Source organism: Oncorhynchus keta, chromosome 9, assembly GCF_023373465.1.
Source record: "Oncorhynchus keta strain PuntledgeMale-10-30-2019 chromosome 9, Oket_V2, whole genome shotgun sequence".
Classification (NCBI taxonomy): Eukaryota; Metazoa; Chordata; class Actinopteri; order Salmoniformes; family Salmonidae; genus Oncorhynchus; species Oncorhynchus keta.
The window spans coordinates 44065546-44077907 of record NC_068429.1 but is presented as its reverse complement, the minus strand read 5'-3'; the positions used below and the strand labels follow the sequence as shown (position 1 = coordinate 44077907).

Sequence of the window (12362 nt, the reverse complement as noted above, 5' to 3'; positions counted from 1 at the left end):
TTTCCCGAAGGCACTGTAGACTGAGCCTAATAAGGCATTTGTTTTTTTTATGTGTATGTAATTATAAGTAAGTCACAGCCTATATGCACAATTTATAAACTATAATGATTTAATACAACTAAATGCTGTTTAAATGCTGAGCACTTAATGCCCCTAACTCCCTACCAGCCTTGTGTGTCACACTCGCAAAATGCTTCACAATGTATTTATTTGTACGATATAGCCTTAATTGAAATAATGTAGCCTAAATAATTCCTTCCGTTCCTTCTTAGGCTCCCTGACTGGCTCCGGACCTATTTAGAGTGTTTTACGATGTTTACTACGATGTTTATATGCCGTTTAATGTAGCCGATTTGAAATGATGAGAGCTTCTTACCTTTTCATGTTTATGAAATACTTTTCATTCAAATCACATGGTTTGGTGTCAATACTTCAAAACCAAATGGTAGGTCCAGGTAGTCACACAAAAATTAAATTGTGATATTAATGAATGGAGCGAATTTGGAGCGTCATTTTATTTTTTTTATGTGAGTGCAGAGCAGTTTTTAGTGGAGAGGTTGAAAAGGACACCGGGGCATTCCTATCGCTCAACTCCGCTCACACACTGGATCCTAATAAACTAAACGACTACTAAACTACTACAGTATGAGTGAAGCGTTTGCAGCGCAGCTAAGCCCCATCAAGCGCCAAAGGGCAAACCCCTATAATGAGGGGCAGACCAGCAGTCACATAACATAGAAATCACATTAAGAAGAAATAGGACATTGAAGAATTAGGGGGGGCGACATAATGACGTTAAACGGCTTGTTAAGTATCAGAGACCGTCACAGTGGGAGATATGCAAGTGAGCCTTCATCTTCCACTTAAGAGACTTTATTGTCTTAGATGATTTAAGATAGGTTTCTTTTCGATTCCTTCATCTGCCCATGTGTGTAATGTGAGGACACAAAATGGTCAACCATTTCTATGGACAAGGCGGTCTTCAGGCAATCATTCAATCAATCCATTATCAGTCAAATTGATGTTTCAGTCACAAAATGACTTTACAGTAAGTGGGCCAAAAAAACCTTGTTGCGATAAAATGCCTGAATTGATACAATAACAATAAACAGAACAAGACGTTTATGACAATGTGTACCAGTGTTTTTTCTTCTATCCTTTAAACTAGAGAACGACCAAGCCGACTCGATTGGCTTTGCCTTGCTGCATCCAATCATAGCAGTAGGATCAAGTTACAACCCGGACATTTCCTGACAGATGAACTAGCCAATAAAGTTGTTTCGAATTGTGTCCTTGCAACAAAAGTGGTTTAGAGTTTTTTTTTCAATTTAAATTAATTATCCCGATCACGAAAAATGACAAAAAAAATACTAGTTTGATAAGCATCCGTGATAACAAATCGTGATGTTACATTGGAGCCATTTGCATTGAATAGATAGTTATTTTACATTCTCAAACTAACAGCAGTGCCTACATGATGTCCTTCCATACAGGCATGACAAGCTGGAATGATGCTTGTATGCAAACGTTGTTGATCAGTAGGCTAATAATTCCCAAATGGATTTGTTTGTCATCTGTAGCACCATAGACTCCACTGATCGGCCAAAACAAGCTCAATAACCCAATGCATGCACAGACTCCTATTGAATATGCATTCACCTGTATTGTGAATAGGCCTAGGCTTACATCTTCATTTACCCAGTTTAATCAATAGAGATTTACCATTGAAATACAATTATTACCATTATTATATATATATATTTCGATTTTTTTTTTACCAAAGTCAAATGAATTGTTTGATCAAAAAAATTATATTGCATTATCTCTGGGAAATTTATCAAAATGTTCAAATTTCATGATTTTGAATATATGCCTAAAATATCGGCCTTCGGACTCCTTGACCCCCCCCCCCAAAAAAATCGGTATTGGCTCTTTAAAAAAATCCATATTGGTCGTTCTCTACTTCAAACTACTACGTCTAGTTTGATGGTTGAAGCCATCAATTGTCCCATTAACAATAACCCATACTGACAAACTTATTTCATTTTAAACGTCACTTTCTCGAGTATAGGCTACTTATCATAATGAAGGACATAAGCAATATGGCTGCGGTAAGTAGTCTGTTTATCGTCCCAGCTCTTTTAACCTCCCAGTAGAATATCACGAAGGTGACAGGAATGGAGCTATGACAAAAATCCTACGGTATCAAGCATCAGCAGTTATACCACATTATCATTGTACACAAGCTATATTCCACCAGTAGTCCATTGAATATGATGAACAGTCACCTATCGAGCTCGTGAGAATGAGCCTGTCGAGCTCGTGAGAATGAGCCTGTCGAGCTCGTGAGAATGAGCCTGTCGAGCTCGTGAGAATGAGCCTGTCGAGCTCGTGAGAATGAGCCTGTCGAGCTCGTGAGAATGAGCCTGTCGATCTCGTGAGAATGAGCCTGTCGAGCTCGTGAGAATGACCCTGTCGAGCTCGTGAGAATGACCCTGTCGAGCTCGTGAGAATGACCCTGTCGAGCTCGTGAGAATGACCCTGTCGAGCTCGTGAGAATGACCCTGTCGAGCTCGTGAGAATGACCCTGTCGAGCTCGTGAGAATGACCCTGTCGAGCTCGTGAGAATGACCCTGTCGAACTGGTGAGAATGACCCTGTTGAACTGGTGATCAAGTCACATGACTTAAATGATTTAGAGCTGGCCGTCCAACATTCTTTGTATCTTGTAAAACAAAATCTGTTTTTCGTTTCCACAAAATTACATTCAGATGTCTAAATTGAATCCCTTTTAGGAAAAAACTGTTCTACTTTCAATTCTATCGTATCAAACACATGATGGAAAATCTAGAGACCTCTTCAATAAATAAAACATTAAAAAGAGAAAATCAAAGTAATCTGGCAATACAATTTGGATCAAAACGTTTTTGGGCGGGGCAGGGGGGGTCAACAGGTCTACAGGGCTGTGGCCTTGGTTGTACAGGCCTGAAATATTAGGGACATGGTCAAACCAGGCTGAGCTGGGCATCCCTGTTTGATGTGACTTGATAGAAAAGCAGCTATCACTTCCCCGGCCTCCTGCCTCTCTTCTCACACCACCTCAAACAACGGTAACACAGACTATGATGCTCATAAGCACACCCTTGTGCGTACACCCACACGCATGGGCGCAAACTCTCTCTCTCTGACAATACATAAACATAGTCTCTCAAACAAAACACTTTTTTTTATGCACTCTCCTCCACCGAGAAGATTCCAGTGTCACCACCCAGCACTTCTTAGACAGGCCTATTAAGGCCTCCGATCTACAGACCCATGTTCCCAACGCTGTGGGAACATTTTCAATAACACTCTGGACTCTTCTGTGCCCAAGTTCCAATAATGATGTAAAGCATGTTGAAATGTAAATACACAGGTTTGCGATGAAGTCATGACCACGAGTCATCCACATGAGTCAGTTACATAATGGGCTACAAATCCCATTGCCACTGACACTGAGAGTTTTGAGATCGACAAAGTTGCATGGCAGTCGGGAATGCGCAGAATCACTGATCTACAAATCACCAGGTTTGAAACTACAATAACTTATCGTGATCAAGGGGAGGCACAGAATCACTCATCTTGCTCAAACTGAACAACTCAAACACTCAGTAAGCTATGCCATTAACGTCAGGTTAGGTAAGAGGTCAGGGGTCACCATGTAAATGGGGTCGGGGGGGGTCCACTCCTGTAAAAATCTGTCCATTTGGAAATAGAGCGATAAGCAGACCTTCCTTCCTGCCTTTGGGACAACGACTCCCATTGTTAGGACGGAGACAAGACCATCTCGTCATTATATACACAGTATCTCTAGGTCAGGTAAGTGCTCAGGGGTCAGGCCTACCTTGGTGATGAGGGTGCGGTACTCCTCTACCTGGTGGTCATTGTTATGGCAACCGGCCAGGAGCTGCCATACCTCTCCCCTGAGGGCCTCTGGTACGCCACTACGTACCAACGCCGGGAGCTGCTTGGGACGCACCGACAAGTTCAGGTGCCTGGGGACAGAGGGAGGGAGAGAGACAGGTTATCATAACGATCAGAATTATGCAACAGGTGTAGGGTGAAGTTGCCCCGAGACACTAATTTTTCAGTCAGTTTTGCATTTTCCCCACTAATGCCGATTTACCCCAGTTTTCTTACACAACAGGCTCAGACTTTTCTGTTTCCCTCTACGCGGGGCGGCACCTGCGCCTCACTGGGCCATGGCCCCACGCGGACCTGTTCGAATTTGAAGTCAAGGCAAGGGTCTTGGTACATTTTAGCTGGCATTTACTGTAACAAGGGCTAACTGTGAACGACTTGTGGCGAGCAGACTTGAGAAGAGTCCTTCTCAAAAAGCAACAGTCTTGAGTGGCGCAGAGATAGTTGATTCTGCTCGCCACAAGACTTTAGTGTTAGTGAAACACTAATACTGAAGCTTACATTGACATAAAACACTGGCGGCCCACTGGTGTGGGGATAAAGGCATCAGCATGCTTTAGTTGAAGATGCCTAGCCGGAACCGAACGAGTATGTTCGCATAATCCCTTAAAAGACCTTCGCTTGAAATTTTTTTTTTTTTTAAATGGCAATAGTACGGTTTGTCCATTTGGAGACGCCATAGCCAATACTCACTTCCTCAAAATAGTCAGAATTAATCTAATATAACTCAAGAAATCTGTATAATAAAATAAAAAATAAAAAAATCTTTTGCAGAGGAAATATTAATCCAACTAAGACGTTTGGGTGCAGTATTTCTCAATGAATAAATGTGCATGAAAGCAAGTCCTCTCAATGAATGATAAAGTGTCTACGACAACAAAGGCATAGACTTCGGCTTGCCTCGAGAAAAATTTTGCTTCCCCGAACAGCCAAAACATCACAAAATGTTGCCACAATATATATTCACAAATTCTTCCAAACTGTTTCGTCTGGGAAGCATGCGTATGCCTTAAAGGCGTCAGCATGCTTTAGTTCGTTCGGCTAGGCCGGCTATTCCCAAACTGTGGGTACGCGCAATGCCGTCAGGGGTAAACCAAATAAAAATGTGATTCACATTTTCAAACAGTCCATTTAGATTTTCCAACGGGGCTATACATTTTGGTGATGTTTTTCTCTCGCATGAATAGCCTCGTTTCATCGGCAAAAATAAAATGAAACCATCTAGTTTTCAGCGAAATAACAACACAATGTCAAATACAGGAAGCCTAGTCAAATAATTAATATCCAATCACATTAACCATTGCTGTCTCGCAGGAATTCCACTAACGTTTGCTCGAAAACCAGGACAACGGGAGAGGATATATTTTAAGTACTGAACAGCTTTGTGACATCAAATTAACTTTGGTGGTCAAGATGTGTTGGTATCTGTACTGATGGTGTAAAAGCCATGACAAGGAGGCATAGTGGAGTGGTAACGCGTGTGCAATCAGTTGCTCTCGACACCACTTGGGTACACTGCAGCTTGAAATAAGTTTTGGACACTACAGTGAAAATTGTTAACTTTGTTAAAGCAAGGCCTCTGAACACTCAGGTATTTTCTGCATTATGCAATGATATCGGCAGCGACCATGTAACACTTTTACAACATACAGAATTGCGCTGGTTATCAAAGGGCAAAGTAGTGACACCTTTTCTATACGGACCACAATTTTCACTTGTCTGACCGCTTGCACAAGGACGGGTTTCTCACAACTGGCCTATCTGGGTGATGTTTTTTCTCACCCGAATGATCTGAATCTTGGATTGCAGGGACTCTCCGCAACTATATTCAATATGCGGCACAACATTGAGGCTATGATTGGAGCTCTTCTCTGTCTGCATTAACAAGGACAACACAGGCCTCGCAGTGGTTAAGGGCGCTGTACTGCAGCGCCAGCTGTGCCACCAGAGACTCTGGGTTCACGCCCAGGCTCTGTCGTAACCGGCCGCGACCGGGAGGTCCGTGGGGCGACGCACAATTGGCCCAGCGTCGTCCGGGTTAGGGAGGGTTTGGCAGGTAGGGAAATCCTTGTCTCATTGCACACCAGTGACTCCTGTGGCGGGCCGGGCGCAGTGCCTGCTAACTAAGGTTGCCAGGTGCACTGTGTTTCCTCCCGACACATTGGTGTGGCTGGCTTCCGGGTTGGATGGCACTGTGTTAAGAAGCAGTGCGGCTTGGTTGGGTTGTGTATTGGAGGACACATGACTTTCAACCTTCGTCTCTCCTGAGCCCGTACGGGAGTTGTAGCGATGAGACAAGGTAGTAGCTACTAAACAATTGGGGAGAAAAGGGGGTAAAGAAAACCTTTCCCTCATTGTATGATTTCTTTGTGTGCAAATGAACTGAAGCTTACTGACAATGTCAAATGCGAAAGCACCTGAGTGAGCTGGTTGCACAATTACGCAGGTACTTTCCCGAAACGGACGACACAAACAACTGGATTCGTTATCCCTTTCATGCCCTGTCTCCAGTCCACTTATCAGTATCTGAACAAGAGAGCCTCATTGAAATTGCAACATGCGGTTCTGTGAAAATTTAATTTAATCAAAAGCCACTGTCAGATTTCTGGATTGGGCTGCGCTCAGAGTAACCTGCCTTGGCAAATCACACTGTTAAGACACTGATGCCCTTTGCAACCAGGTACCCATGTGAGAGTGGATTCTCGGCCCTCACTAGCATGACAACTAAATACAGGCACAGACTGTGTGTGGAAAATTATTTAAGAATGAGACTCTCCAATACAACAACATTGCGTATAGTGTGTGCGTGCGTGGGCAACCTTACAGTGATGGCAAAAAACAACATTTGAGAGTGCGCTGACCCTGGTGCTAGAGTGGGTATGCAGCTGGAATGTCGGAAGGGGTATGCGACTATAAAACGTTTGGGAACCACTGGGCTAGCTGAAACAGAACAAGGGCGCTCTCACGCTCCCTTAAAAGACCTTCGCTTGAAAAACGAGAAAAAAAAGCTGCAGTAGTACAAATTGTATTTTGGGACGCCATAGCCAGTATACACTCAGTAAAAATAGTCATAATTTATATAAGATTACTCAAGAAATCGGTGCGGTATTTATTTGTTTTAAATGAAAACGAGTCATCTTTCGTCGAATGGCAACAAAGACCAATCACCGACGAAGGAGTGTAGGTAGACCAGCTACCGACTTCGGCTTACCTCTAGAACAAACAAAAACGTCACAAAATGTCAGCATAACATACAGTACCAGTCAAAGGTTTGGACACACCTACTCATTCAAGGGTTTACTTTATTATTTTTTTTACAATTTTCTACATTGTAGAATAATAGTGAAGGCGTTATTCTGAAATAACACATACAAAAATAACACATATGGAATCATGTATTAACCAGAAAAGTATTTTATATTTGAGATTCTTCAAGGTAACGACCCTTTGGCCTTGATGACAGCTTTGTACACTCTTGGCATTATGGGGCATTGTGTGTACATGGGCGAATGTTGTATTTATTTCACCAATTTGGAATTCAGGCTGTAACACATTTACATTTACATTTAAGTCATTTAGCAGACGCTCTTATCCAGAGCGACTTACAAATTGGTGCATTCACCTTATGACATCCAGTGGAACAGCCACTTTACAATAGTGCATCTAAATCTTTTAAGGGGGGTGAGAAGGATTACTTTATCCTATCCTAGGTATTCCTTAAAGAGGTGGGGTTTCAGGTGTCTCCGGAAGGTGGTGATTGACTCCGCTGTCCTGGCGTCGTGAGGGAGTGTGTTCCACCATTGGGGAGCCAGAGCAGCGAACAGTTTTGACTGGGCTGAGCGGGAACTGTACTTCCTCAGTGGTAGGGAGGCGAGCAGGCCAGAGGTGGATGAACGCAGTGCTCTTGTTTGGGTGTAGGGCCTGATCAGAGCCTGGAGGTACTGAGGTGCCGTTCCCCTCACAGCTCCGTAGGCAAGCACCATGGTCTTGTAGCGGATGCGAGCTTCAACTGGAAGCCAGTGGAGAGAGCGGAGGAGCGGGGTGACGTGAGAGAACTTGGGAAGGTTGAACACCAGACGGGCTGCGGCGTTCTGGATGAGTTGTAGGGGTTTAATGGCACAGGCAGGGAGCCCAGCCAACAGCGAGTTGCAGTAATCCAGACGGGAGATGACAAGTGCCTGGATTAGGACCTGCGCCGCTTCCTGTGTGAGGCAGGGTCGTACTCTGCGGATGTTGTAGAGCATGAACCTACAGGAACGGGCCACCGCCTTGATGTTAGTTGAGAACGACAGGGTGTTGTCCAGGATCACGCCAAGGTTCTTAGCGCTCTGGGAGGAGGACACAATGGAGTTGTCAACCGTGATGGCGAGATCATGGAACGGGCAGTCCTTCCCCGGGAGGAAGAGCAGCTCCGTCTTGCCGAGGTTCAGCTTGAGGTGGTGATCCGTCATCCACACTGATATGTCTGCCAGACATGCAGAGATGCGATTCACCACCTGGTCATCAGAAGGAGGAAAGGAGAAGATTAATTGTGTGTCGTCTGCATAGCAATGATAGGAGAGACCATGTGGGGTTATGACAGAGCCAAGTGACTTGGTGTATAGCGAGAATAGGAGAGGGCCTAGAACAGAGCCCTGGGGACACCAGTGGTGAGAGCGCGTGGTGAGGAGACAGATTCTCGCCACGCCACCTGGTAGGAGCGACCTGTCAGGTAGGACGCAATCCAAGCGTGGGCCACGCCGGAGATGCACAACTCGGAGAGGGTGGAGAGGAGGATCTGATGGTTCACAGTATCGAAGGCAGCCGATAGGTCTTGAAGGATGAGAGCAGAGGAGAGAGAGTTAGCTTTAGCGGTGCGGAGCGCCTCCGTGATACAGAGAAGAGCAGTCTCAGTTGAATGACTAGTCTTGAAACCTGACTGATTTGGATCAAGAAGGTCATTCTGAGAGAGATAGCGGGAGAGCTGGCCAAGGACGGCACGTTCAAGAGTTTTGGAGAGAAAAGAAAGAAGGGATACTGGTCTGTAGTTGTTGACATCGGAGGGATCGAGTGTAACACAACAAAATGTGGAATAAGGGAAGGGGTATTAATACTTTCTGGAGGCCCTGTATACACAGACCCACAAGTTATGTGTCTGTTACGTACTATATCCAGCTGAAATTATCAGGAGGTAGGGAGTTCATGAGGGTGCAGTTGTCATATCTAGTGGGCAGAGGAGAGAGAGATGTGTGTCCTGAGGAGCCAGATAGAGAAGGGGGGGTGAGAGAGGGCCGAGAGAGAGAAAGGTGAGGCTCTTTGATCAGGACAGACCGAGAGACAGTCTACCCCTGGCTATTGCCAGAGGCCTCGGCGGCTGGCGTGAATTACAGTCACAATGCCAGGCAATATAGTAATCAGGTTCCACACCACACACCCCTAAGAAGGCTAAAGAACATTCCAGATTAAATCGCCCCCCACTCTCAGTTGTTTCGTCTTATTGTTTATTTGTACCGGGGTACTTAGTTGGTTATGCATTGCAACGTGGCATTTCTTTTCTTCTCAGATAAAACACTTGAAACAAGACAGGGTGTACTTTGAGTGTGATGTAAGTGAAACCAGCTTCTGGTCCTCAGGGGGTTGGCAATGCAAAAAAAGTCTCCCACTGACTCCCAGAGCCCTGCATCGAGTCGCACAACACACCACAGTGACATTTGCATTACATAATTGACCACCCTTTGCCAGTTAGAATGAAAGCAGATTTCTTAAACATAGCCGTTTTATTTCAGTCAGCAGAGCCATTCTGAAGAGACACTTTCAAGGACACTTACACAATTTGGGTTGTTGTTACAAAGTATTTAGTAATGTTCTACACCGTTTTAGTGTAATTGTATGATTTCATTCATATAAACTGTTTAGTGATGAGCCGAACTGGATATTGCTTCTCTGTAAGGTTTTAAGTAGGATCCCTGAGATTACTAATATAGGAAATGATGGACAGTCATTTTCAGTTTTCTACAGTTGAAGTCGGAAGTTTACATACACCTTAGCGAAATACATTTAAACTCAGTTTTTCAACATTCCTGACATTTAATCTTAGTAAAAATTCCATGTCTTAGGTCAATTAGGATCACCACTATTTTAAGAATGTGAAATGTCAAAATAACAGTAGAGAGAAGGATTTAGTTCAGCTTTTATTCCTTTCATCACATTCCCAGTGGGTCAGAAGTTTACATACACTCAATTAGTATTTGGTAACATTGCCTTTCAATTGTTTGACTTTGGTCAAACGTTTTGGGTAGCCTTCTACAAGCTTCCCACAATAAGTTGGGTGAATTTTGGCCCATTCCTCCTGACAGAGCTGGTGTAACTGAGTCAGGTTGGTAGGCTTCCTTGCTCGCACACGCTTTTTCAGTTCTGCCCACAAATGTTCTATAGGATTGAGGTCAGGGCTTTATAATGGCCACTCCAATAACTTGAATTTGTTGTCCTTAAGCCATTTCGCCATAACTTTGGAAGTATGCTTGGGGTCATCGTACACTTGGAAAACCCATTTGCAACCAAGCTTTAACTTCCAGACTGATGTCTTGAAATGTTGCTTCAATATATCCACGTCATTTTCCTCCCTCATGTTGCCATCTATTTTGTGAAGTGCACCAGTCCCTCCTGCAGCAAAGCACCCCCATGATGCTGCCACTCCCGTGCTTAACGGTTGGGATGGTGTTCTTCAGCTTGCAAGCCTCCCCCTTTTTCCTCCAAACATAACGATGGTCATTATGGACAAACAGTTCTATTTTTGTTTCATCAGACCAGAGGACATTTCTCCAAAAAGTACGATCTTTGTCCCCATGTGCAGTTGCAAACTGTAGTCTGGCTTTTTATGGCGGATTTGGAGCAGTGCCTTCTTTCTTGCTGACGATATAAGACTCGTTTTACTGTGGATATAGACTCTTTTGTACCCATTTCCTCCAGCATCTTCACAAGGTCATTTGCTGTTGTTCTGGGATTGATTTGCACTTTTCACACGAAAGTACGTTCATCTCTAGGAGACAGATCGCGTGTCCTTCCTGAGCAGTATGACGGCTGCGTGGTCCCATGGCGTTTACACTTGCATACTATTTTTTGTACAGATGAACGTGGTACCTTTAGGCGTTTGGAAATGTCTCCCAAGGATGAGCCAGACATGCGGAGATCTACAATTTTCTTTCTGAGGTCTTGGCTGATTTATTTTGATTTTCCCACAATGTCAAGCAAAGAGGCAATGAGTCTGAAGGAAGGCCTTGAAATACATCCACAGGTACACATCCAATTGACTCAAATTATGTCAATTAGCCTATCAGAAGCTTCTAAAGCCATGACATCATTTTCTGGACTTTTCCAAGCTGTTTAAAGGCACAGTCAACTTAGTGTATGTACACTTTTGACCCACTGGAATTGTGATACAATTGTCTGTAAAAAATAGTTGGAAAAATGACTTGTGTCATGCAAAGTAGATGTCCTAACCGACCTGCCCAAACTGTAGTTTGTTAACAAGAAATTTGTGGAGTGGTTGAAAAAACAGTTTTAATGACTCCAACCCAAGTGTAAGTAAACTTTCGACTAAACCCATCCCTAGTTTTCAGATCATATTGGAACTGCATGCCATATGTTGCTCTGCTTGTTTTTGTCTAATAACATCTCTAAATATTTTAAATAGGCACTCAAAAAACCTATGGAATGATTCTATTCGGCCAAAACCACTCCCACCATCACCGACCGAAGTTGCAGCTCCAGCAGCCATTGTGCCCTTTTCAGGCATCTTGCCATCTTGATGTAATGTATCATAACGCCACTTCATATAATGTGACATGTGGAGGTCTACATTACTCATCTCATATGTACATACTGTACTCTATACCATCTACTGCATCTTGCCTATGCCGTTCGGCCATCACTCATTCATATATTTTATGTACATATTCGTATTCATTCCTTTACACTTGTACGGTAGTTGTTGTGAAATAGTTAGGTTATATTACGTGTTAGATGTAACTGCATGGTCGGAACTAGAAAAACAAGCATTTCGCTACACTTACACATGGTTAGCAGATGTTAGTTAGTTCATGTGACAAATCAATTTGATTTGATCAAGTAGCACCTTTTTAACAGCTTTTTGAGGATGGACCGAAGTGAACCCTGGAACCCCAAAGAACATCTGGTGCTGTTCAAAAACAACAGCTGTTGTGATGCGGCTGAAAACCACGAGCTAGCTAACTTAGTCTAGTTGTACTGTTAAAAGGAACAATGCATAGACCTAGAAAATGCATGGCCAACCCTGTTCCTAGAGATCTAGCTACTGGGTGTGCAGGTTTCTGTTCCAGCCCAGCCCTGACATTTGGTTTATTATTTGTATTAGACACTATTCATTTAACTGTTCAGTCATCTCTT

The 12362-nt window shown here is 43.6% G+C and overlaps 1 protein-coding gene across 10 annotated transcripts in view; it reads right to left on the bottom strand.

Annotated features, from left to right (window-relative positions):
* LOC118387911 (rab GTPase-activating protein 1) overlaps positions 1-12362 on the bottom strand; it is a 137555-nt gene that overhangs the window by 83350 nt on the left and 41843 nt on the right. For all 10 annotated transcript variants that reach the window (XM_052525957.1, XM_052525959.1, XM_052525958.1 and 7 more), the window contains one exon: positions 3883-4033. In XM_052525957.1, coding sequence (XP_052381917.1) covers positions 3883-4033 — 151 coding nt within the window. The remainder of the gene's footprint in view (positions 1-3882; positions 4034-12362) is intronic.